The sequence below is a fragment of the Mustela lutreola genome, chromosome 11 (genome assembly GCF_030435805.1).
Source record: "Mustela lutreola isolate mMusLut2 chromosome 11, mMusLut2.pri, whole genome shotgun sequence".
NCBI lineage: Eukaryota > Metazoa > Chordata > Mammalia > Carnivora > Mustelidae > Mustela > Mustela lutreola.
Genome location: NC_081300.1, coordinates 50,094,886 through 50,122,481, shown reverse-complemented (window position 1 = coordinate 50,122,481; position 27,596 = coordinate 50,094,886). Strand labels below are relative to the sequence as shown.

At 39.9% G+C, this 27,596-nt stretch overlaps 1 protein-coding gene across 1 annotated transcript; it reads right to left on the bottom strand.

Annotated features, from left to right (window-relative positions):
* Positions 1–27,596, bottom strand: CLUL1 (clusterin like 1). The gene is made up of 7 exons (XM_059140111.1): positions 27,466–27,596; positions 26,183–26,331; positions 21,235–21,402; positions 18,852–19,284; positions 13,221–13,358; positions 3,734–3,948; positions 1–189 (listed from the first exon to the last, which is right to left on the bottom strand). Exons 1-7 carry the CDS (start codon positions 27,569–27,571, stop codon positions 1–3), a joined length of 1,398 nt encoding a protein of 465 aa, XP_058996094.1. The 5' UTR covers positions 27,572–27,596.

Genomic DNA, 27,596 nt, shown 5'->3' with positions numbered 1-27,596 from the left:
TTACCAAGTTTTAAAATGTTTTTTAAAATGCTGCATGGCTTTCTCCAGCACATAGCTAATGAAGTTAGAACTCTCAGCACTTTCTTCAAGAGGGATCTTGAGTGTGAAGTTGGGGTAAGACGGAATGCTTAAGTCTATCATCGTGTCATCTTGGTTGGAAAAATTGCCTTTAGGAACATTTGGAACCACCTAAGAAGAAGGATTATGCAGTGAAAGATTACTAATCCCTAGTGCACATTCAGAATTAATTTACTAGCACATGAGTCAGGATAGGCTAGGTTGTGCTGAGGTAACAAAGTAGCCCCAACATCCCAGTGGCTTCATACAGCAAACATTTATTTCTCACTTATGTTTCATGTCCATTTCAGGGAATCTGTATACCCTCTACTGCTCGGGGCCCTGGTTGACAGTGGCATGTCACCTCATGGTCGTAGTCCAAGGAACACCTGGCTTTCTCTGTGCCCTTGGCAGAGACAGAGAGTAATCAACACACACAAGCCCTGCACTATCTCAGTCTAGAAATAACCCCAGTCAGTCTTGATCACATTTCTTTGGCCAGAACTTGCCACACGGCACCACTTCACAGCAAGAGCAGCTAGAAAAGATGAGTGAGCAGATGGAATATTTGGTGAGCACAACTGTCAGTGTCACAAACATGTCACAAACATTAATGCGATGCACCGAGTTTTATCCTGAGTTTTCCTAGGACAGTAACAATTTAGGGTGGCATGTGTTTGTGAGAACCAGTCGTCTGAAAGTCACAGTGGTTGCTCTTAATGAATTCTCAAGTGCATATACTGTGATTGTAATCATTTAAATGAAACTGTACTGACATGCAAGTTGATGTAACCTCAAGAGAACTATTTTGAAAATGTTTTCAAATAACCTCCTTATCAAAAAAAATTAAAAGAAAATATAAGGTCAAATAAAAACTGATAATTTCTTAATTCTGATTTATAAAGGAATAGCTAACAAGGATTTTCCCCCTTTCTCTTTTGGTGAATATGACCCATATAAAAACTGCATAAAGCATTTTTGTCTAGTTTAATAAATAATTATAAAGCTAACACCATGAAACTAGAACCTGAGGGGCATAACTTTTTTCACATGCTGGAATTTATGTGTTCCTCTTCAGTCCTTGCTGTTTTATGGCTTTGCACTTTCTGTTACACGATGAAATAAGAGCTGTTTTGAGAAAAATAACTTTTACAGGTAGTTCAGCAAAGTAGTTAAGTCCAGCAACTCCAGAGAAGTGCTGCTTGGGCTCAAATCCTACCTAGTTCTACTGATTTCCTAGCTGTGTGACCTCAGAAAAGTTGTTTAACTTCTCTGTAACTCATCTGTAAAATGTGAAAAACAGTGCCTTGAAGGATCACTGAGATTATTAAACAATCTGGTGTATGAAAAAAGTCTGAGAACATTACCTGACACATAGTAAGTGCCCTTTAGTGACAATGATTATTAGAACAATGTATCCTTGAAACCCACAATTTTATTTCATATGGAGATTTTTATACAGAACTGCATTTGTTATCAATAGAAAGAATTTCAGGTAAATCTGTTAGTGTTACCCAGAGACACTAGAATAGAAGCAAATTGAACATAGAATGGAAAATACTGATGACGATAAAAGCAATTAACTCTTGGCTGTATCTTTGAAAGCATTGCTCACATTTTTCTTCAGATCTTATTCTTCAAGACAAGACCTTTTCCTCATTAGTTGAAAGTCTGTATTTTTGAGGATGATCTGATATACTGAATTATTTTACTCTATAGAGTATGATCTATCTAACGAAGGAAATGAATCAGAATCAGCAGGGATGGGAGGGTGGTTTTCAGAACCTTTTGAATGTGGTTGAGAGTTACAAATACATTTTACATCATGACTCAGAAACACATATCTTGGGGCACCTGGGTGGCTCAGTGGGTTAAAGCCTCTGCCTTTGGCTCAGGTCATGATCCTAGGGTCCTGGGATCAAGCCCCACGTCGTGCTCTCTGCTCAGCAGGGAGCCTTCCTCCTCCTCTCTCTCTGTCTGCCTCTCTGCCTACCTGTGATCTCCGTCTGTCAAATAAATAAATAAAATCTTTAAAACAAAAACAACCCACATATCTTACATATATGTATGCACATTTATGCACATAAATGTACATAATGGAAATGAAAGTTCTGTGATATATGCAATTGACTTGTTAAATATAATGCACTCTCATATTTTCTCTCCTAGTTTGCCCTATTCTGTTTTGTTTGTTTGTTTAATGTGCTGGTTATGACCGTCTAAACCTAAGTCTCAAACCACACAGGGGCCACAGCTTTGCAGTCTGAAACAGACAGAATGTTATAGGTCAGATTCCCTGGAAGCAGAGCCTGAAGCTGTGATGCAAGTGATTGATTAAGGTTGGCTTCAGGTGAAACTTTTGGGGGGATTAGGCAAGCAACACAGACAAAAGGGAGAAGCTAATCTAGGATGTTTCAGGTGACCTCTGGCCTTAGTTTGATGCTGCAGGGAGCTCTTTTCCCCCAAATTCAATTAGTTAACATATAGTGTATTATTAGTTTCAGAGGTAGAGGTCAGTGATTCATCAGTGAACCCACTGCTCATCGCATCACGTGCTCTCCTTAACGTCCTTCACCCATTACCCCTGCCCCTCCAGCAACCCTCAGTTTGATTCCTATGATTTAGAGTCTCTTATGGCTTGTCTCCCTCTCTGATTTTGACTTGTTTTATTTTTTGCTGCAGAGAGCTTTTAAGTGGCCCCTAGGGCAACCCTTTTGGAGATCTGGGGCCAGGAAGAACAGTGAGCAGCAGTACCAGCCAAAGTTGGTAAAAGGATTCTCGGGGATCTGGGTAAGGCACTGACATAACGTGTTGCACAAAATATTGCTTCTTCAGTTGCTCTGCCTGGTGATTTCTGTATGCAGGTCTTTTTAGGAACCTGTCAATAACTAACCTGGTATACTTGTATGTTAACGTAATGCATGTTGTTGGAGTGGGGGTGGGGGCAATTGGTTAGAAGAAAAATTTCGCCACTGTTTCATGTTATGCAACAAGAATTCTTGACTGATGGTGGGAGACATGGTCTAAGTGCCAATTAAGATAGCAATATGCTTTGATGTGAATATTAGTAGACAAATATCTTTAACTCTCAAAGTAAGTCAGCAGCTTTTTGTTTCAGAAACTTTTGAGAGCTAGAATTTACAGACTCTTGCTTTGGATAAGGAACCTATGCTAATAGCTTCACAGACATCCATTTTAAGGTATCCTACTATTAGTTCCATTTTTTCAGGGGGGAAAACTGAGACCAAGAAAGGTTATGAAACGTTTCCAAACTTACTCAGCTGCTAAGTATCAGGGTTAGCATTTGAATTCGTTGCTTCACCTGGAAATCTTCACTCTTGAAAGTTACATTGGTCAGGTTTCTTCAAGTTTGCTTGAATCAGTTGAGTACATCCCTCTAGCCCTAAGTGGAACTGGGCATGTCTGAATTAGAAAGTATTTTTGCATTTTTAATGGATTTTCCCTATAGAGTTTCTTGCTTCTAAGAACCATGCACACATTATATCAAGTCAGACTGAATGGTCATTGTGGAAATATGAATATGCTCCCACAGCTTGTTTTCAAATGCAAATGTACTTAAGAAGTGAATTAACAGGGAAAAAAACAAAAAAAAAAAACCAAAAAAACAATGGATGCACACGTAATCTCCTTTTCTGTTCTCGGGTCTCTCCATTACCTTTATGGAATTGAAGATGTTCTCAGTTGCTGGAGTCTGGTTTGCCAGGTCAGCCACCCAGCCAAACTCCTCTCTCATCTTCTTCATCAGATATGCCGTGTCCTCTAGGTGATGCTGGGCCATCTGGAGAACCTGGGCGTATTGCTGGTGGGATATGTTGACCAATTCCAGGGCCTCGTCCACTTTTATATGGAGGTCAGGTACATCAGGACAGTCTAGTAAAGAAGAAAGTAACGTGGTAAAGGGAAATGACCGTGGAATTTGGAGTAGGGTGAGGAGCGTATAAATCCTGGCTCTTAAGCTATTTCTGTTTCTAGCCTTTGGACCTTCAGTGAGTTTTCAATGAGGTAAAATAGGCGTGAATGAAATAACACTGTGAAGTGCCTGCTCATTGGACAGTCACACGCTGGAGATTTGGCCAAGGTTCCTTTTTCTTTTCCTCCTTTCTGTAGTGCCTCTGGATGGTCATTAGGGCTACTCACTGATATTCTGATCAGGACGCCTGGGAGATTGTGCTTCCTGCCGCCCTGGAAGTTCAGGGGGGCCGTCTTCAAGGTGATGGGTCTCACTTCCAGGGGAAGCATAAGGAATGGTAAGGATTTAGCACATTCCCTTTCCTCTGATGGCAGAACTAGGTTTGCTCTGTAGAGTGGAGGCTGCGTTGCCCTGAGTGAGAGGGGTAGCAGGGCCTTTGCTCAAACTGTAACTGACATGGCACACGGTGAGAAATCAACCTTTGTGCTGACAAGACACTGTGATTCTACAGCTCTGTGCTGTATTGCATAATAGCCCATCTGAACTGAATCAGGATTCTAGGAATTTACACAGCTGTGCTAATGAGTGGCTGGATACTGCGGAAAGATTATCTGAAAATTATGGAAGTGTCTATGTGTTAGGGTGTTGAAGGTCGTGGGAAGTTGTTGTTGTGGAGAAAAGACCACAGACTCTTTAAACTATGTCGTCAACTATTTACCAAAGAGCCATGCCTTTAGGAGGACAGGGGCTGGAGAGAATCCACCAACCAGAGCTGGGTGACTATGTCATCTGAGATTTATTTTGGATACCTAAGATATAACACAAGATTCCCTGGCACCTCATACATTTTCATATAATTTTGGGATCTTCAGGAGAGGGAGCTCCTTGTACTTATAAGTAAACAAATTTGGGACACCTGGTGGCTCAGTCAGGTGAACATTTGGCTCTAAATTTCCGCTCAGGTCTTGATCTCATGGGCTGTGGGATGGAGCGCAGTGTGGGGCTCCTCATTTGGTGGGGGATCTGCTTGAAAAATTCTCTCCCTCTGCCCCTCCCCACACTCACATGCTTGTGTGCTCTCTCTCTTTCTCTCAAAATAAATAAATCTTTAAAAAAATTTTGCAGTAGCATGCATCAGGAAAGTGATTCAAGATAACATTTTGACAACAAAGGGAGTCACAGTCAATGAGATGTAGTATACACTTGAGGGCTGCCTGAGTGGGTCAGTCAGTTAAGCATCCAAATCTTGATTTCAGCTCAAGTCATGATCTCAGGGTTGTGAGATTAAGCCCCTTGTCCCAAGATCTCTTTCTTCCTCTCCCTTTGCTCCTACCCACCAGTCTCTCTCTTCCTCTAAAAACAAACAAAAAAAAGATATGGTATACATTTTTTTTCTAATAAAAATTATCTTTTTTTAAATAAATAAATTTATTTATTTTCAGAAAAACAGTATTCATTATTTTTTCACTACACCCAGTGCTCCATGCAATCCATGCCCTCCATAATACCCACCACCCAGTACCCCAACCTCCCACCCTCCCGCCACTTCAAACCCTTCAGATTGTTTTTCGGAGTCCATAGTCTCTCATGGTTCACCTCCCCTTCCAATTTCTCCCAACACCATTCTCCTCTCTAACATCCCCTGTCCTCCATGCTATTTGTTATGCTCCACAAATAAGTGAGACAATATGATAATTGACTCTCTCTGCTTGACTTATTTCACTCAGCATAATCTCTTCCAGTCCCGTCCATGTTGCTACAAAAGTTAGGTATTCGTCCTTTCTGATGGAGGCATAATACTCCATAGTGTATATGGACCACATCTTCCTTATCCATTCGTCTGTTGAAGGGCATCTTGGTTCTTTCCATAGTTTGGCGACTGTGGCCATTGCTGCTATAAACATTGGGGTACAGATGGCCCTTCTTTTCACAACATCTGTATCTTTGGGGTAAATACCTGGGAGTGCAATTGCAGGGTCATAGGAAGTTCTATTTTTAATTTCTTGAAGAATCTCCACACTGTTCTCCAAAGAGGCTGCACCAACTTGCATTCCCACCAACAGTGTAAGAGGATTCCCCTTTCTCCACATCCTCTCCAACACATGTTGTTTCCTGTTTTGTTAATTTTGGCCATTCTAACTGGTGTAAGGTGATATCTCAATGTGGTTTTAAGTTGAATCTCCCTGAGGGCTAGTGATGATGAACATTTTTTCATGTGTCTGATAGCCATGTGTATGTCTTGATTGGAGAAGTGTCTGTTCATATCTTCTGCCCATTTTTTGATATGTTTGCCTGTTTCGTGTGTGTTGAGTTTGAGGAGTTCATTATAGATCCTGGATATCAACCTTTTGTCTATACTGTCATTTGCAAATATCTTCTCCCATTCCGTGGGTTGCCTCTTTGTTTTTTTGACTGTTTCCTTTGCTGTGCAGAAGCTTTTGATTTTGATGAAGTCCCAAAAGTTTATTGAACCAGGAAGAAATTTACAACCTGAATAGACCGATATCTAATAACGAGATTGAAGCAGTGATCAAAAACCTCCCAAAAAACAAGAGCCCAGGACCTGACGGATTCCCTGGGGAATTCTACCAAACCTTCAAAGAAGAAATAACACCTATTCTCTTGAAGCTGTTTCAAAAAATTGAAGCAGAAGGAAAACTTCCAGACTCTTTCTATGAAGCCAGCATTACCCTAATCCCCAAACCAGGCAAAGACCCTACCCAAAAGGAGAATTTTAGACCAATATCACTGATGAATATGGATGCTAAGATTCTCAACAAGATCCTAGCCAACAGGATCCAACAGCACATTAAAAAGATTATCCACCATGATCAGGTGGGATTCATCCCTGGGCTACAAGGATGGTTCAACATTCGCAAATCAATCAATGTGATACAACAAATTAATATGAGAAGAGAGAAGAACCACATGGTCCTCTCAATTGATGCAGAAAAAGCATTTGACAAAATCCAGCATCTGTTCCTGATTAAAACGCTTCAAAGTATAGGGATAGAGGGAACATTACTTAACCTCATCAAATCTATCTATGAAAGACCCACAGCAAATATCATCCTCAATGGGAAAAAGCTTGCAGCCTTCCCGTTGAGATCAGGAACAAGACAAGGATGCCCACTTTCACCACTATGGTATACGTTTAAGAAGAGTTTGAATATTCTTTTAAAATGTCTTCACTGGCAACTTCAGAGTTGTTAACTTTTACAATAGTAATAAAAATATACATATTTTAATGACAGGGGAAGAAGATGGTGATTGTCTCATGATTTAGGCAAGAAGAATTCTACAAAGGACACTCATTTCTTCTTGTAGAGAGTACCACCCAGGCAAAAAGATTTTCATGGAACAAAGGTGAAACTTCATGCAAAATAGAATCACATGGGAAAGGAAAAAGTACAACTATATTCACAGATGATGTGATCTTGTATACAGAAAGTCCTAAAGAGTACAAATACACAGAAAACTATAAAAACTAATAATTCAGCAGAATACAAGATCAGTATTGTATTTCTATACAGTATGAACAAACCAAAAATTAAATTAAGAAAATAATTGCATTCACAATTGCATTAAAAAGAATGAATTGCTTATGAAAAAAAATTGAGTGAAAGATTTATACACTGTAAACTAAAAAACATCTTTGAAAGAAATTAAAGATTTAAATAAATGGAAAAACATTTTGATGGATTGGAAGATTTAATATTGTTAAGATGGCAGTACTCCACAAGTTGGTCTATAGATTTAATATAATTCCTATCAAAAACCCTGCTGAATTTCCTCTCTACAGACATTGATAAGCTGATCCCAAAACTTATGAGGAAAGACAAGGGACCCAGAATAGCTAAAACAACTCTGAAAACAAAAAAAACAGGGATGCCTGGGTGACTCACTTGGTTAAACATCTGCCTTCTGCTCAGGTCATGATCCTGGGGTACCAGGATGGAGTCCCATATCAGCCTCCCTGGTTGACAGGAAGTCTGCTACTCCCTCTGGCCCTCACCTTACTGCTCTCTCTCTCTCATTCTCTGTCTCTCAAATAAATAAGTAAAATCTTAAAAAAACAAACAAACAAAAATAAAAACAAACAAAAGAAAAACCCCAATGTTGCCAAAATTTCCTACAAAGCACAACAGTTAAGACAGTGTAGCATGGGCATAGGATAGACATATAGATCAATGGAATAGAACTGAGAGTTGAAATAAACCCTATTTGTTATTAATGAATTTTCAGTAAGGATCCCAAGATAATTCAGTGAAGGAAAGAACAGTCTTTTTAAGAAGTAGAACTGAGACAGGGTCGCCTGGGTGTCTCAGTGGGTTAAAGCCTCTGCCTTTGGCTGGGGTCATGATCTTGCGGTCCTGGGATCAAGCCCCGCATTGGGCTCTCTGCTCAGCAGGGAGTCTGCTTCCCTTCCTCTCTCTCTGCCTGCCCCTCTGCCTACTTGTGATCTCTCTCTGTCAAATAAAAAAAATTTAAAAATCTTAAAAAAAAAAAGTAGAACTGAGACAACTGAATATCCACTGCAAAAGAAAGAAACTGGATTCCCGCCTCACACCATACAAAAATGAACTAAACACATGGACTAAATATGTAAGTCTTATAGGTGAAACACATGTGTAAAATCTATGTGACCTTGGGTTAGGCAATGGCTTCTTTTTAAAAAAAAAAATTATTTATTTGAGACAGAGCAAGTGAGGTGAGTGGGGGGAGGGACAGAGGGAGAGGGAGAGAATCTCAAGCAGACTCCCCACTGAGCACGGAGCCTCATGTAGGGCTCTGTCTCATGACCTGAGATCATAACCTAAGATCAAAACCTGAGCTGAAATCAAGAGTCAGATGCTTAATGGACTGAGCCACCCAGGAACCTCAGCGATGGCTTCTTAGATGTAGCATCAAAATACAAAAAAGAAAAGAAGAAACAGATAAGTTAGACTTCATTGAAATGAAAAATTTTCATAATTTAAAGAGCACCATTCCAAAAGTAAAAAGGCAGCATGTGGGAATGGGAAAAAAATATTCATAGATAATATATCTGGGGGTATAGCTCAGTGGTAGAGCATTTGACTGCATAGATAATATATCTGATAAGGGTTTAGTATCTAGAATATATAAAGAATTCTTACAACTCAATGATAAAAAGACAAATAACAAAATTAAAATATGGGCAAAGGATTTGAGTAGACATTTCTCCAAAGGAGATACACAGATGTTCACATGGTAGTAGATAGGTGTCCAACAGCAAGAGAGAAGTTTTGTGTTTTTTTTGTTTTTTTTTTTTTTAAGATTTTATTTATTTAAAAGAGAGAGAGAGTGAGTGAGAGAGAATGGATGGGGTGGGGGCGCCTGGGTGGCTCAGTGGGTTAAAGTCTCTGCCTTTGGCTCTGGTCATGATTTCAGGGTCTTGGGATCAAGCCCTGCATCAGGCTCTCTGCTCAGCAGGGAACCTGCTTCCCTTCCTCTCTCTCTCTGCCTGCCTCTCTGCCTACTTGTGATCTCTTTCTGTCAAATAAATAAATAAATAATCTTAAAAAAAAAAGAGAGAGAATGAATGGGGTGGGGTGGGACAGAAGCAGACTCTCCTCTGAGCAGGGAGTCCACTGCTGCTGTGGGGCTGGATCCAGGACCCCACGATCACCTCCTGAGCCAAAGGCAGATGCTTCATGGCCTGAGCCACCCAGATGCCTGAGAACAAGCTTTCATTTATAAGCACATGTCAAGCCTCCACTTTGGTCATGTTTGCCAATGCCTCATTCACTAAGGACAGATCCATGGCCAAGCCAGATTTATGGACTGGAAAAATAAAAATATATATATAATAAATATAAAATATAAAATAAAATCTCTCTTGCTGGAAGTAACCACAAATTACTGTGATAATTTTGCTTTAATCTGCTATACATACATCCCCTTCTGCCTAGGAGAGCTCCCAGTTTATGCCTATTGTTCTTAAGTAATTGTTTATATACCCACATCACTTTCAAAAGAGATCTAGTTTAACTGATAATTATATGGTCTTATATAACAAAATGGGCAGAAGACAGAAGTTTCTTGGTATAAATCCATGTGCCTATCACTTCTATTAAGAAATGAAATACTACCGAAACAGATGAAGCCCCCCACTGTGCCCCTCCCACATCAAAACCCCTCTCTGTCCTCTCAAAGGGAAACTACTATTTTGAATTTGGGTGTATATATGCAGTACTAGTAATTGATATGGGAGAAGAGGAAAAGAGTCACAGTAAATATGTTTAAAATCAAGACCAAAAATGTATGGTAACTAGTGGGAAAACAAAAAAGATTTATGATGTCTTGGAAAATATTTATCAAATATAATATTTATTTATTATAAGATTTATAAGATCTTACATCTATAATTGTAGCTATGTGCTCTTAGAACAAGGGAAGAATCAAATGCTGATTGAAGAGGCAAAATTATTGTTTGGCAAAATGTAGAAGAGTTGTTTGTAATAGCAAAACATGGAAGCAACTTAAATAGACTTCAGGGGAATGGATAAATTGTGATATGCCCACACAGACTAATGGAGCAATGAATTAATGAATTAGAACACGTATTCACATGGCTAAATCTTACTATCTATACTGTGACAAGCCAAGTTGCCGAAGAACAGCTAAGCAATAATATTTTACATTGTTAAGAAAAATTACCCCAAATTTGGAAATAGGGGCCAAAGAATGGCTGCATTCTTTTCAAGGATATATACAGCATTGTCCAAGAGACCCACCTAAAGCCTCTTTGATTCACTCGGGAAATGACCTTTTGTTGGGTTTACCATTTACTGGTGCTCAGGGCCAAATTCTATGTGCTTAGATGAACATTCTAAATTGAAAAGTTGCAAGTGTTTTTTGTCCAGTAGAGATATAAATTATTTTGGTCGGATACAAAACATCACTGCAAAACTTACTGTTTTATTGCCCATTAGAAGAGTAACTAGTCTTATATTTAATTTTGCAATCTAACTTCCACGTTCTATCTTTGACTATAAATTCTCCAGTCTCTCCTGTACTCCTTAGAAACAGCTTTAACACTTTGCGGATTCCCTCATTAATAGGATAAGTTCATCTTGACACTTGCTCATTTTATATTTGTATGAGTCATAGTTTTAAACTTAAAAATCATGCTTTAATAATATAAAATTAAGAACATGCAAAACATTGCTATGTGTGTTGTGTGTGTTGTATATACATGTGATAACAGTATAAAGAAAAGTAAAGGAATAATAAACACTAAATTCAAAATAAGTTTCCTTTCTGGGGGAGAAGAAGATATGATCTGGAAGGAGCACAGAGGGGGCTTCATCTCTTTGGGTAATGTTTTCTTTCTTTCTTTGACAGATGGAGATCACAAGTAGTCAGAGAGGCAGGCAGAGGGAGAGGAGGAAGCAGGCTCTCTGCTGAGCAGAGAGCCTGATGCTGAGCTCGATCCCAGGAACCTGGGATCATGACCTGAGCCGAAGGCAGAGGCTTTAACCCACTGAGCCACCCAGGCACCCCAATGTTTTATTTCTGAATCCAGTTGTAGGCATGTGAGTTTTTGTTCTTTTATCCTCTATACCATTATAACAAAATGCATTTTATAATGAAAGCTTTAAGTTGTGTGGGAATGCAATAGAGCCTCCTTTCTTTGATGTTCTATCTATGCAGCTGCCAATTCATGCCTTCTGTGTTATCCGATGTGTACTGTAGCTAATGCAGTCCAATGTATATTGATTATCCAAGGCACTTGTACTATATTATCTGATTTCTTCTATATTTTTTCCAGTTGAATTGACCAATAATTAACATATCACTGTCTGAGTTTAAGCTGTACAGTGTGATGTTCTGATTTACATATATTGAAATAATCATTGCAATAGGCTTAGCTAATATCTATCACATCATAGAGATAAAACAGAAAGAAAACAAAATTTCTCCTTGTGATGAGAATTTAGGATCTACTTTGTTACCAACTTTTCTGTACGTCACACAGCAGTGTTAGCAAGAGTGATCCTGCCATAGCTTACCTGCTTCAAACCTCTTTATCTTAGAACTGGGCGCTTGTACCTCGTGACCGCCTCCCTCTGATTCCCTCTCCCCATCTTTGTATGATTTTATGAAAGGAAGAGATTAGTCATCAAAGCTTTTAACTGGATGAAAGGAAGGTAATGATATGTAGATGGAATGTTTGAGTGGGACTGTTTTTGTAAGTGATCAGGGTATTTGTGCGTATTTTTCTCTTATAAGAACTTCTGTTTCTGCATGCAACCTTGTAACCGTGACTTGAAAAGCAAAACCTTTATTGTACTCAATAAAAGCTAAAAAAAAAAAAAAAAAAAAAAAAAAGCAAAACCCTAAATAATGAAAATCATTAGTATGGTAGACATTTCATGTAATCTGCAAAACACCGGTGTAAAATAGACACATTCTTTCCATTCTCCTTGTGATGAAACAGAGGTACAGAGTCACTGAATCAGTAATTCAGGAGAAATAACAAAAAGACCCAATTTATACTCAGCCTTCTGGCTTTTCAGCAACTCCTTCAGGGCTTTAGTGAGGTAAAAAGCAGAAGCATGGGAATCAAAATCTCTTGGGTTTTGTGAGAAAATGTGTTGGGGGGTGGCCATGGTGGGTGGGAGGGGTGACTTTAGTTACCCTTTAGGGAAAGGAGATGGGGGGAGGGGAGGAGGGGGGATGGGGAGGAGCCAGGGGAGAGAAGGATTTCTCACTTCTCTTGGCCAGGTCTCGAGGGGAAAGTCTATGTGGTTTCTGAGGAGGAGCCACTTTACATATTTAAATACTAATTAGTAAATAACCCACCAACTGGAAAGGGTTAATACCACTTAAAAAAAAAAAAAAGAACACTCACTTGGCTAATAATTTGTTTATATAATGGGAAGATTGCTTCCATTGGGGGGCTTGCTTTTTCCTTGCAGTAAGAAGAAAGGAGTGCCTAATTTGCTCCTACCTTCTCCTTTGCACACATTTAACCATAAAAAATGTCACAGCAGCAATGATGGAATCTTAAATAAGAGAAAAGGCGAGTTGGCCTACTTTTGAATAATGAAAGTTTATAAACCTACACTGAGCACCCCCAGATAGCAATAAGCATGCAAAAAAAAGTGCTCAAAGGAAAGTAGATGAACCCATGATGATTGTAAAAGTGAGATTTTGGCCTCTGACCAGAATAGCATTGAAATGCTGGAAAATAATAATTATTTACCTTCCCACAGGTAATCCTGACATTTTTGGCATCTGGCATGAAACTGGAAACATTCTGACAAATTCTGGCCAAGTTCTCCACACAGTCCTCTGTCCTGCACAGGTGACACCTTTGAATTCAGGCTTCCGAGGTTAGAATCTGCAGGTAACATAATGTTTGCACATTAATGTCATTAGAGTCTGTATTTTTTCTTTAAGATTTTATTTATTTATTTATTTATTTCACACACACACACACACACACACACACACACACACACACATCTATCACAAGTAGGCAGAGAGACAGGGGAAGAAGGCTCCCCCCCCATGTGGGGCTCGATCCCAGGAGCCTGAGATCATGACCTGAGCCAAAGGCAGAGACCTAACCCTCTGAGCCAGCCATGCGCTCCTAGAGTCTGTATTTTAAAGGCATGGACATGATGTCATTTCTTTTTCTCACCAGTTCTTTGAAAATCTTTCTGTATTCCATCATAGGAGGGCATATAGTGGCAACCACTTGCTAGGACAATTTGACATCTATTAAAAATTGCTTATATCCTTTGATCCAACAATCACATTACTATGATTATTTGTATATGTCCCTCCTCCCCACAAAAAGGTTAAGGCATATAATTTTATTTTCTGGAAGGAATCATGAAGAATCTTTTGGAAGAGATAGCTGGTGGGGTGAGAGAAGGCAGCTTTCATTTGTTTGTTCTATATTTGAATTATTTTTAATTTAGTGTCATTATTATTATTATTTCTGATGTCAATGCTTTAAATAAGGGATTGTGGGCCACTTTTCTCTTTGTATTTCTTTCTATTTAAAAATTTTCTGATGCTTATTTCAATTTTTTAAAGCTATAATTGAGAAGTACATTGGAGTTTCAGTGATGTTGGTGATGTCTGTTTCTAAAGCTGGGTGGTAGGCATTTCCATTCTTACTATTCCTTTTGTATTTCATAGGTATAATGTTATGGTTGATGGGTCAAAGATTTGGGAAAACATCTAAAGCTGATCAACTTTTGAGAGACCCTTTTTCTGGAAGAATTAATAATTTATATGAAAAAATGATGTTGTAAAAAAGAAGTCTGTCCAACAGAAAATTGACACTTCTCAGCTGAGTGTTTCACATTTATTAGGATACATTTATTATTAATTTACCACATCTTAAAATGAAACATTTCATCTTGAGATGACTTATAATGTCTGCTGCTTAAAAACCTGAGGCCCTGGTTAGATCATGTGGTGTGTAAGGCAGCCATCTCCTTTGGTTGACTACAAAGTTGTGGCCTCCCAACTGCCTTCCAGAACTGTGCCTGTCGAATTGGTGGCATCCCCTTTCACCCCTCACCCCCCCGCCCCAGAGTTCCTGTGAGGAGTTCTGCTACAGAGCTTATCTCTAGCTTTATGTACTATTTGCTCTCTTATCCTCTCTGTTAGGGGGGACCCTCTCCGCACTGAGGGAAGGAATTTGGTCCTGTCATTTGAAATCGTGCTGTTCTTCTGTACCTTCTTCTGTCATTTTGTTCTCCATATGGTAATGGAGATAACATAATTGCCCAGTGATCTGTTTTCCTTTCTCTGGACTGAGCTCCTGAAAGTCAGGGGCTGGCTGTGTTATAATCATTGTCTTAGTCTCAGCATCTTGATCAATATCTGGTATGTAGATCAGGGATGACAAATTCCAGGGTCAACTGATACCAATTTCTCATCCTGTGACATGGCAGTAACCCATCCCCGAGTCTCCAGACCCCTCTAGGCAGCTCCTTCTGGTGCCATCACTCATATGAAACATCTACTCTCCCCACCTGCCTCTGCCTCCCCGCCCCACTCATAGGGAAAATTAAAGTCAGCAAATGCTCTCTCAGGTTGGATTAGAATTCATATCTCCTGGTGTCTGGCACTGTACCAAGCTACTACATCACATAGTTTTATTGAACATAATCTTATCTATCCTTTCCAGGGATTTATAAGGCAAGAGAGGACAACTACAAGAGCTATTTTACTCTTTCAACAGATACAGGAATTGAGGTTTAGAAATATCAAAGTAGGAAAGAAATTCTCCCATATGAAGACTAAAAAACTTATAAAAAGATTGAAAACCAAAATATTTCAGATTTTTTTTTTTTCTAAGTAGGCTCCAGGCCCATCATGGGGTCTAACACAAGACATGACTCACAACCCTGAGAGCAAGACCTTAGCTGAGATTAAGAGTTGGATTCTTAACCAACTAAGCCACCCGGGTGTCCCAGTGTTTCAGATTTTTACTATTGCTTCTTTTCTTTTAATAGTGTTCATTATTCAATTTTAGCTATTTTTCTAATTTTAGCTCTTAGGACAATCTTGATAAATGAAGCCCATCCATGAAGGTTGTCAGAAAACACAGCGATCACTCAGTCACTATTGGGCATTGTAACTGACAGGAGGCTTGTATTAGTTCCCTGTTACTGTTGTAACAGATTACCACAAATTTAGTAGCTTAGAATGACACCAGTGGTTTTCTGGTTCTATAGGTCAGAAGTTTGAAATGGATCTCACTGGCCTAAAATCAAGATGTTGGCAGCGATTTTCTTTTCTGGAGGCTCTAGGGGAGAATCCATTTCTTTGCCTTTCTAATTTCTAAAGGCCAACTAGAGTCCGTGGCTCCTAGGCCCCTTCCTCCACCTGCAAAGCCAGCAAAATAGGGCCAAGTCCTTCTCATGCTACCATCTCTATAGATTCTATTCTGCGCCCCCTTCCACTTCTTTTTTTTTTTTTTTTTAAGATTTTATTTATTTGACAAAGAGAGATCACAAGTAGGCAGAGAGGCAGGCAATGAGAGAGAGAGAGAGAGAGAGAGAGGAGGAAGCAGGCTCCCTGCCTAGCAGACAGCCCGATGCGGGACTCGATCCCAGGATCCTGAGATCATGACCTGAGCTGAAGGCAGAGGCTTAACCCACTGAGCCACCCAGGCGCCCCCCCCTTCCACTTCTAAGAATCCCTGTAGCCACATGGATAATTCAGAATAATCTCCCTATTTTAAGGTCAGCTGACAAGCAACCTCAATTCCATCTGCAAACTTTCCCCTTGCCGTGGAACACAATATATTCACAGGTCCTGAGGATTAGGGTGTAGATATCTATGGGCAGCTAGTATTCTGTCTACACAGGGCAAAGCTCAAAATATCCTCTCTTTAGGCAGATTTTCCAGGAGTGTTAGGTGTATGGTTCAGCTACCACCTGTCCAGAAAAGTAACAGAAACCATTTGCAAATACCCTAGAGCCCCTGCGTGTCTCTTCTTGATAAATAGTCCACAGGTGCTAATCGGAGAAGAGAGCACTCTGTGGAGCTACCTGGGCACTGAACGGTTAGGGAAGGGATAGCAGAGGAAAAAAAATATAAGGGTGGGACATGGCTTTTTTGTTTTTGTTTTTCCTATTTGCATTTACATTCCCTTTGCATGACAGGGCACTCTGATATGTGGGTCTCCTTCAAAGTGGAAGCTGTGCAGAGGTCCAGCTGAGCAGGGACTGGTCCTGGGCTGTGAGAATGGGGAGGAAGCTGGGGCAGAACTGGTGGAAACCTGCATTATTAGTCCGTGGGGTGGGAGGGAATTGCAATGATTAGGAAGTTATTTTGATTTCAAAGTGAATGAATCACTCTTCACTCCTGTGCACATTTGAATGCAGCAACCCACGTATAAGGTTGTACACAATGTGAAAGATGGGGGTCATTATTTTGTTTTAATGAACACATTTTGAATATTATTCCCCAACAATTGCCGTCTGTTTAAAAGTTCAGGCAAAAATAATTTAATATCACCCCAGCATTGATCTATTTAGTCTACTGCATTGATGCTTTTCCTGAATATTGGAAACCTTAGAATAGAATACCAGAGAAAACATCTGACTTACAAGAAAGTCTTCCAGACCCTGAAATAGAACCCCAAAAGGATTCCAGTAATGATGGCTGTTCTCTGCTCAAGAAACAATGGGACGGGAAGGATATCATGTGTTGTTTTTTGGCTTCAGTTTCTGGTACTGTGAGGTTGGTCCCTTCTGTATAGAGACCAGTGGTGCAATGTCATGGTAATTTTGAGAATTTCATTCAGATGTTGCCAGGTACAGCTGATATAATTAGGGGAAATAGCTAGAAGGAACCCATTTCTTTCTACATACAAAAAGCTGTGAGTTGGGGCACCTGGGTGGCTCAGTGGGTTAAAGCCTCTGCCTTCGGCTCAGGTCATGATCCCAGGGTCCTGGGATCGACCCCCACATGGGGCTCTCTGCTCAGCTTCTCTGCTTCTCTTCCTCTCTCTCTGCCTACTTGTGATCTCTGTCTGTCAAATAAATAAATAAAATCTTTAAAAAAAAAAAAGCTGTGAGTAATTAATATATACAACTTGGAGAGTTTGGAGAGAAGTATAAACCCGTGAAACCATCAGCACAGTCTATGCTATAAACCTATCCATCATTTCCAAAAATATTCTCCTGCCATCTTATTATTATTAGCATCATCATTATTAAGAATGCTTAATGTAAGACCTACATTTCTTGGGAAATTTTAAAGTATGCAGTACTGTGTTTGTAACGATAGGCACTATCCTGCAGAGTTGGACTTCTAAGTTTAGGACTTACTCATCTTGCATCACAGGAATTTTGTACTCTCTGACCAATACCTCCTCATTCTCCCTCCACTCAGCTCCCAGCAACCCCATTCTACTCTCTGCTGCCATGACTTTGACTAGTTTAGATTCCTCATATACATGGTATCATATAGCATCTGTCCTTCTGTGTGTGGCTTGTTTCAGTCGGCATAATGTCCTCCAGGTTCATTCACGTTGTTACAAATGGCAGGATTTCTAGAGGGAGCCCACATTATTTTTCATGTCAGAGGGGAGCATTCTTTCCCGTGGGCTTATGGTCCATAAGACATAAGTCTAAGGAAATGTACATCCTACCTTGGCCCCCCAAGCAGCTCTCGTTTCTGAGATGCTGTTTCCCAGCCACTCCACAGAAGCCCAAGGAAGCTATCTCTTTCTGCCTGAAGACGCACAGCACCATTATGCTTCCAATGTGGAATATCTTGGGGGCATGTTTGGCATCAGTAGAAGGCAATTCTTATCCTTTACCGTTATTCTGGTTTCTGTAGTTTTGGGTTTGTCTGTGAGCATCTTCTGTGGTTTTATGCATAAATGTTACGATTTAAAGGATTATGGCAGTGAGACTCTGTGGAGAGCACTCAGCATGACCTGGTTCATACGGGACACCAGGCTCCTAACCAGACTGAGAGCGGAGGAGTCTAGACTGATTTTTTAAAGAAACCCCCTGATGTTCAAGCAGAAAAGAGTTGAGCATATCTACATGACTTTCAATAAAGGAGGCAACTGTTCTGTTCAACTTCTCACACTGCTAACATTTTCTTTCTCAGCTTTGAAAATTTGCTTTAAAAAGAGATACCAGCCCCTCAGGGCTCTTGACAGTGATGGAGGAGGGATGGTGTTTGGCAGACTTCAAAGCTTCCTCGAAGAGGCTCTGAAACTGACACCCTGTAAATTGTCACTCTCAGAAACACTGAACAATGACTTAGAAATGTCTACTCTTTCCAAAGGTAAACAAAGCTTGACCTTAGTATTGACATCTAAGTAAAGCTGTCTTTTAATACTTGCCTTTGCCTTGTTTTGGTAAATCCTCTATTGTATTCAGTGTCTCCGTGATTGTTGTGCTGATACTGTGATAAATAGAGAGACTGAAATTATAAAACAGCTGGAAGAAGCTGGGAATGTCCCAGCTTTGTACGGGATCCAGTGTTGCCCTTGGCTCTTGGGATAAAGCTGGAAGAAAGTTAGGCTGCATTAAGTCCGCATCTGACATGAAATATGATTGAAAATTTTGGTCAAATTCTTGCTGCATCTGTTTGAAGACGTTAAGACTTCTGTTAAAGAGAATTCTCACATCCACAGTCAGCTGGCTGAACACATTCTCTATTTGAGCCATTTGTGTATCCTCCTCAATGAACTTTTCACCCACAGGGAGATCTTTTTCATTATCCTCATGAAAAAGAAACAGGTATTGATATATCTTCCTGAAAAACTGTTCGACCTATGGGGTGGAGGACAAAAATGGAATAAGAAATTAATTTCCTTTCTGGATCATTTCTTTTTTTAAAATCGATTTTATTTTATTACTTCTACATGGAAAAAAATAATTGACACAGACCATTTCTTATTGTAGATTTTAAAGTCAGTTTACACTGGTCATTCTAAATCAAAAACAATTCTGGGCAAGCTAGGAAATGGTGACTCCTTTTAAGATAATGTATTAACACTCTTGTATCTTTGACTTTGATTGTGGAAAGAGGATCTGACATTCTTCCCAAGACCTAAAAAGGCCAAATCTTCAGTATTGCTGACAAGCCACACCTGATATACTGGCAGTGGTTGGGATGCTGTGGTCTAAGGAGAACAGTCTAGGTTTCCCCAAAACTCTGAAAAAGGCTCTTGTCTTTCACCTCTGTCTTAGGGTTTGGGCTGGAGGTTGGTTTGTTTCACTCAGTGGAATGTCGTTAGTGACTTTACGGTCTCTTCTTTCTTGTCTCATAAATTAGTCCATGAAAAGGTAAAGATAAACACATTCATGCTATATTATAGATGCCTGATGGAGTTAAATAGGTTACTTAGGGACGTTTATATATTAGTAGCGATCAAAGCCTTCCCTGGTTATTGTCAAAGAAATGAAGCTCTAATTGTAGAATTTTTATACTCAGTGGAAGAATTTTTCAGCAGTCACACCATGCTTTCCATTTATATGGTGCCTAATTTTGTGCCAGACCACAGTTGCCCTTATATGGTAGTGATGTGGCATGCTGACTGTTATGGTACATACCAACTAACATCACAACACTAGCATCCCAGTCCTGTTCAAAGAATTCTCCAGGAACTCTTAGATTACTCATGCCTTCCTCAAAAAGTAATCTGGGTTGATTGTCTGCTCCTCTCTCTGCCAGCTTCTATTTCCCTGAATCCATCCACAAACACAAACCTTAAAGCCCCATGAAACTTTCATCAAATCACACAACTGGCATAGTCAGGAATGGTTCCCAAATCTCCTGCCTTCCAGCCAGTGCTCAGTCCACCATATTCTGGTATAATGGAGAATGACTGGGGCTATAAAAACAGAGCAGATGCAATTAACAGTGGTGGCAAATTAACTTGGCAAATGTATTATCCTAGGGGTTTCTCCCTCTATAATTGGGTATGGCACTGCCAAGTCAGGAACATACTCTAATTAGTGCATGCTCTGATATGGAGAGGGAGATTTCACTGCCTTTCATATTGAGCTCACTTCTTGAAAGGAAGAGAAATGCAGGCCAATACAATAGGAGCCTTTCATGGGGCAGAGCTCATCCTATTCAGGTCACCACCCTCTGTGATTCCCTCTGCCCAGATGATAGCCAAAGGGAACAAAAAGAAAACATGCCAGTCCTATGGGACTTGTGTAGGTATGGCTAAAGAGGACGTGAAAGTGTGCATATGTGTGTATTTCCAGAAGAGGGCAAGCCTATCGAAAGAGAGATTCAGGAGGCTGAAATGTCTTCAAATGTTTTGCCTACAGGGGAAAAAATTCAAGCAGGTTGAAATCAAAGACTGTGATACTATTATTCAGAATTCAATTCAGCATTTATTAGATACCTGCAATGCTTACATGAAGACAGATAACATATTATGGTCCCTGGCCTCAAAGAGCTTACAATCGAGTGGGAACATGTTCACAAATAACAAGAGGCAGAAAGATTCAGAATATTGCTAACAGAGATACATACAGTGTCATTATAGGGAGAGACAAACACTGAATGGCTATTTGATCTGATAAGTTGAATGTACGTAGGAGGTTCATACATAAGCAAGCATGAATGTTAGATTCTAGATTGTAAAAGGCTAATATCAGGTCAGGCATCTCTATTCTAAATAGCAAAATAAATTAATTTTTAAGAATTAAACTGGGGTGGGTACTTTCAGAATTCTGAAACCTTGAGCTCTATTTTTCCCTTACCGTATTTTTCACAGAAGCCCCACTAGGTTGGCAGGTTGTATAAAATCTCATGCAGTCATTCTCCAGGCAAGTCTTGCATTCATCCCAGGAACCTGTCAAAGACACCTGACATAGGCTTTCTTCTTCTTCCAGATGTTCCTGCACTTCATTCATGAGTTTTAGGGCTTCCTAATTAAAAAGGAGAAACAAACATCCTATTTTCATCTCATAATTCTCTGTGTGTACCATAGCTGATTTTTTGAAATATGCATATTCTGATGTACTTCATTCTTTCTTCTGGCCCCTGGCTGCTGGCAGAGCTTGAATCTGCCTTTCTGTTTGATTAAGAAACGAGCACTGTTTGATCCCGACTAGGGACTGCAAATCTCCATCTATCCATTCGTGCATTCAACACCTATTTCTTGAGTACTCGCGAAGGGACAGACATTGCACTAGATGTGGGTGAACCATGACATGGTCCATCTCTGGGGGACGACTATAATTTACTTGTGTGCTTGTCTGTCTCTACATCTAGTTCTTGGAAGATGTGGAAAGTGGGCTTTAAAGCTTATAGAGCTTACAAATGTATGTCCCTTATTTATGCTGCCTTTAATTTTTGTATGTGCTTAAACATTGCGTGAAAGTACAACTCTTGTATATCAAATCAAATCTTCCCAGCAAGTTACAATTTAATTGCAGAGATGTTGTATTATGGGGGCAGAGGTGGGCATGCGGGGGTGGTGGTGGGGGTGCGGTCTTTCTTCTCGTCTCTATTCCAAGTGCTCCCCCTCGTGGTGCCTTGCTGAATGTGTCCAGGTCCCGCTCTGGGTGAAAACGGGATCCGGCAGAAAGGACACCTGCCTCTGAGAATCTCAGTCCTGCCCCAGGACCTCCCTCAAGGCCAGCACCCCTGCCTAGATTCCTGACCTCCTTGCGTATGTGGACTTTTTTTTTTAAAGGAAAATTTTTAGGATTTTATTTTTTTTTTTTTATTTGACAGAGAGGGAGAGAGAGAGAGAACGCAAGCAGGGAGCGCAGCAGGCAGGGTTGGGAACAGCAGTCTCCTCGCTGAGTGGGGAACCTGATGCAGGGCTTGATCCCAGGACCCCGGGATCATGACCTGAGCCAATGGCAGATGCCCAACCAACTGAGCCACCCAGGCACCCCCCACATGTGGACTTTTGAAGACTGGCTCCCTTCAAGCCTGAGACCTAGTTCAGGGGACTGACAAGGTAAAATGGATTCCTTCATCACCCAGTCTCAGGGCTAACAGTGACTCCCTTAAGTGAAAAACACATGAGGGAGCAAAGTTCATGTACTTAAAACCAATTTAGTATACATTTTTACCTAATGGAGGAGAAAAGGAAATTACCCTTCCCTGTCATTAACATGCCAAAAAACCATGTGAGCCCCGAGAATCTTTTGAGGATTTTTCTTATCTCCTCGGGCATTGCAGAACAATTTTGGATTCCTACATCTTCTCAAGAAATTCACCCCACCATGGGAGGAAACAATACTTCCCACATTTCCTAAGTCAGTCCCAGTTTTAAATATCCTCTTCATGGTCACCATAAACCAAAACCCCACTATTTCCGATTCTAAACCACACTCACTGTGTCCCTTTGGGCAAATTGCTTAACATCTCTGAGCCTCAATATCTTCCTTAGCAAATAGGAATAGCAATAGGATTTGCCTCTTAAGGCTTTGTATTAAGTGAGATAAGCAAGCAAGCTACCTAGTATGATATTATCTGTTTCCTTCCACTCGCCTCCAAGACCACAACAAATACCTTTCACCAAATCAACCTGTCCCAAGTGTTGGTAGTGAAATGTTGTGGTGGAGGAAGATCTCTGGTTTAGGAATGCCCTGCCCATTCCTTTTGTTTCCCCCCCTAGATGTCCCACCGACTCTTCCTGTAGTTTACAGTGTGTCAAAGTCCCATATAAATTTGGTGTGAGGTTCAAATCACTTTATGCCCCACCCCCAGGGCTTCCCACTTTTAGTTAGTTTCAGATGTTCTCGATAAATATCAGTAGGGAGGGGCTGTGGAGGGGTCCATGATGACACTGGGTCCCCTTAGGGTAGGTGGTGCTCTGTGCTGGGAGACTAGGGGCACCAATCTCATATTTGCTAAGTCATAATTTATCTAAAATATCCTTTATCCTCACTTTAAAGTAATTTTGGGGAGGGAGACTCAGAGTTAAATGGGTTTTTCCATTTTTAAGTGGACTTTTTGAGTATCCACACCTTAACTGACATTTGCTTAGCTGACCCACCCCTAATTGGAGCATTCTTTTCATAGTTCTATACCCTTGGCTTTTGGGGAGGCAGAGGGAAAGGAGAAAAACAAAGCCATTGGGTCCCAAAGACAAACAAGCGCTGCCCACTGACTTTCTCCCCAGTCATTCATTACAGTGCTGGATTACCAAGTTCATGAACATCATGAGCTCGGTTTCCTTAGCTGTAAAGTGAAAGTAATGGGTTACACAGATGTTGGAAGGATTACATGTGATACTGTGTTTTTTTAAAGGGGCTTTAAATGCTATTGAGTGTCATTATTCCCCAGGGCCAGCTCACAAACCCACTGAGGAAGAATCCAGCTCTGGGGGCTTCCACAATTTCCTCATAAGGAGCTATTTGCAGTTTCCTTAGATCTTTTGCTTGCTGCCCAAAGGGAGGAGGGCTTGCAGCTGTTAATCAGGTGACCTTCTTTCTTTGCAAGGGACCCTATGTGACAAGGGGTGTGGCCACAACATCAACCAGTCTGGTGACAGCCTCATAGGTAGGATTGGGGTCAGACTGTCACACAGCCCTGCCCCAAAGGCTTAAGGGATGGCCAGAGGCCACCGTGCTCAGAAATAAAGAATTCCAGCAACTCCCTGCAGTTTGGGGGCCCCCAGTTCACATGTAGGGGGAAATATGAAAACTTCCATCTTTATGTTTTAACATAAAATTGATGGTAGGGGAAGGAGACATGGGGAGTTCTTCAATGGGTATAGAGTTTTGGTTTTGCCAGAGAGGAGGATTTCTGGAGCTTGGTTGCACAGTGGTATGTAGGTACTTAACACTAGTGAACTATAACACATAAAAAATGGTTAAGATGGTTGATGTGATGTTATATATATTTTACCACACCTACAACTTTTTAAAAATAAAATTTAAAAGTAATTGACTCTCAAGTAAAAATTTAAAATATTTTCCAAATTATTTCTGTTATAGTTTTGATTTCTTCTTTAAGGGTAACGTTGGAAAATAATTTTAAAAAATAATTGAAGTGTTTTGAATGTTATGTTCATTGTAAATGGTATTAAACTGGGAGCCATGCTATGCTCATAATTTAGAAATATTTTAAGGTTTGTAATGTAACATATGAACAATTTTTAACAGTCCCTGTGGACATTTGGATCTATAATTGACCCTTGAAAACATGGGTTTGAATGCATGGGTCTACTACATGTGGATTTTTTTCTATAAATACAAGACAGTACTGTAAATGTATTTTCTCTTCTCAACTATATCCTTAATATTTTCTCCTTTATTGTAGGAATACAGTATATAAGGGAAATAACACACAAAATGTGTTATTTGACTATTTATGTTATTGGTAAGGCTTCTGTCAACAGTAGGCTATTAGTAATTCAGTTTGGGGGAAGTTAAAAGTTACATGCAGATTTTTGACTGGAGGTCAGACCCCTTTCCCCTGCATTGTTCAAGAGTCAACTGTAATGTGTATTTCCCTTTGCTAAGGTTCATAGTTTGAACTACAGCGATTAACTAAAGGCATTTGAATAAAGGATTATGCTGAGGTACTATTTAGTATACACTAGGACTGTCTTGTGGTGCCATCACATGTCACCAACTGCTCAGTAGGACCCTGGGGAAGTGGGGCCCTCCATGTTCACAGAGCATAGACACTGGTTCCCTTTCTCTTTATTCCCTTGAAGCTGATTGCAATGAATTGCCAATTTAAGAGGATGCAGGTAAATGATCCTTTTATTATCTAGTTTTAACTAGACTAGCTTTCACTAAATGGACAAGTGGTTTTAAAAGATTCCTGAAAAAAAATATCTAGCAGATTAAAAAATATGAATAATTTCAGCTCAGATAGATAAGAAGCAAATGGCAGAGCTGATACTTCTTCATTATAAGCTCTTTTTTGGTCATGTGACAAAGTAAAACTGTGATCTAATTAGATCTGGGAATCGGCTAAAAAGAATTTCAGAATACAGGGCACCTGGGTGGCTCAGTGGGTTAGACCTCTGCCTTCAGCTAAGGTCATGATTTCAGGGTCCTGGGACTGAGCCCCTCTTTAGGCTTTCTCCTCAGTGGGGACCCTGCTTCCTCCTCTCTCCCTGCTTGCCTCTCTGCCTACTTGTGATCTCTGTTTGTCAAATAAATAAATAAAATATATTTTTTTTAAAAAGTAAAAAATAAAAAATAAAAAAATTCCAGAATACTATCTAGAAGATTATTTGAAATATGGACTGAATACCCACTCTGGCAAGTGATGAACCTCACCCTTGAGATGTTAATGATTACAATTCATGTGTGTAATTTATAAATAAATTAATGTATATAAATTTAGGAGTGAATGTGAATAATAATTTTAGTAATAGGGATGGGAGATCAAAAACCTTTGGAAACCACAGAACTAGCCTGAAATTTCTGTGACACTTTTGAAACAATATCCCAAGTCGGAAGGAATTAAGATAAAGTCTTTTTAAGAAAGTAGCACTTCCCTAACAGACAAATCCCCTAAATTCCTGGATTTGGAGTCCTGCAAAGGTCTACTCTGCCAGGACTGTGTTCTTAAGAAATTTGAAATTTCCTCAAACTTTTCCTCTACTAAGAGCTTCTGTCCAAAAAATCCATTATTAGGGGAAAGAAGTAATTTATCCATTGCACTAAGAAATGCAATATTTATGGTCTAGCTGTATTTAAGAACAGGTGCTATTCTCAATTACTGTACCTGCTTTTCTTCTCTGCATTTCTTCAGGGTTTTCATCAGATTGGTATGTTCCTCCTCTCTTCTTTCCATCATGGTTTTCATCTGCTTCATACCAATCAAAGCCTTCTTCACCTCTTCCTCCACATCTATGTCTCCAGCCTCAGAAAAACCTAAAAGATACATTGTAGTTTTTTCCTTTGAGATCTGATTAGATTACAATGTATCAGAGTTACAATGAATTCACCAACTTTTCACTGTCAGACTTTTACCACATCTGAAAGCAGACTCTGAAAGCAGATGACAACAAATCAGCTGTCAGCTGCCACATGGACACAGCTGCCATATAGAGGATACCTTCTAGTCCTTGCTTCTGAACTAGATGAGTCAGAGTTCACTTAACCTCATTCTTGTCATTTTCCTCAGGGCCTTTTTCCATGTATCCTTCCTTTTTTTTTTTTCCCTTTCACTTAAAACTCAAGTGTGTTATATTAGAAAAATATTGAAATCTTCTTCACAGACTATTTATATTAAATGCCCAACTGGGAACCTCAAACACAGTGAACAATTTCCCGTTCTTTCAGCTTTAATTACCTCTCCAGGAGGCATCAAACCTAGAAAGTATCTCATATAATGCAAGGTTCTTTAATAACCTACTGGACTTCTCTTACACAACTTTAATAAGCCTGTAGTGGGCATGAAGTTCATTATCATCCTCTCTTTGCAGTAGTCAATGTGGCTTCCAAAGGAGCTTATGCTTGCTTCCAAATTTAATATTACACATCCCTAAAGCGACATTTTAACTAATATATTTTTCTAAGTGTTCAGTACTCAAAACATGTACTATCAAGCAAAGGTCACAAGTTAAGGAGCATAGACCAACTAGATTCGATGTCATTATAACCCGTTCTTCCATTATGTCAAGAATAACTACACAGATTACTTTAATTGTTTAAATTTTTCAAGTGCTAGAAAAGAATTTCACTGCTCATTAAAACTGTGCTTAGAGGACACCAAACATCTGGACGATACCAAGAAATGCAGTCCAAAAGTTGGCAAGTTTTATCTGTATGATAGCAAACATCTGGATATGTGAACCTTCTCAGATACTCGACTGGAATTTTCTATTTTTATTCCAGATGTTTGGCGTCATGTCTACTTGGTTTAAGTGCCTAGAGAACCTCTCACTGTGAAATAAGAAGGCCGAAATGAACACGGTTATCTCTCAACTGTAAATCACTGCAAATGCCAGCAGGACATGCAAACAGGCAAACAGGACACAGTACAGATAAAGAAACCAAACTTACCCTTCAGGTTTCCGTGGGTATCAGTTTTGTCCTTCCAAGTAGGCGCACAGTGACAATCTTTCAACCATAGCAGATACACAATAAACACCAAGAGTGATGGCTTCATGTTCCTGCTGTTACTGCAAAGGAAA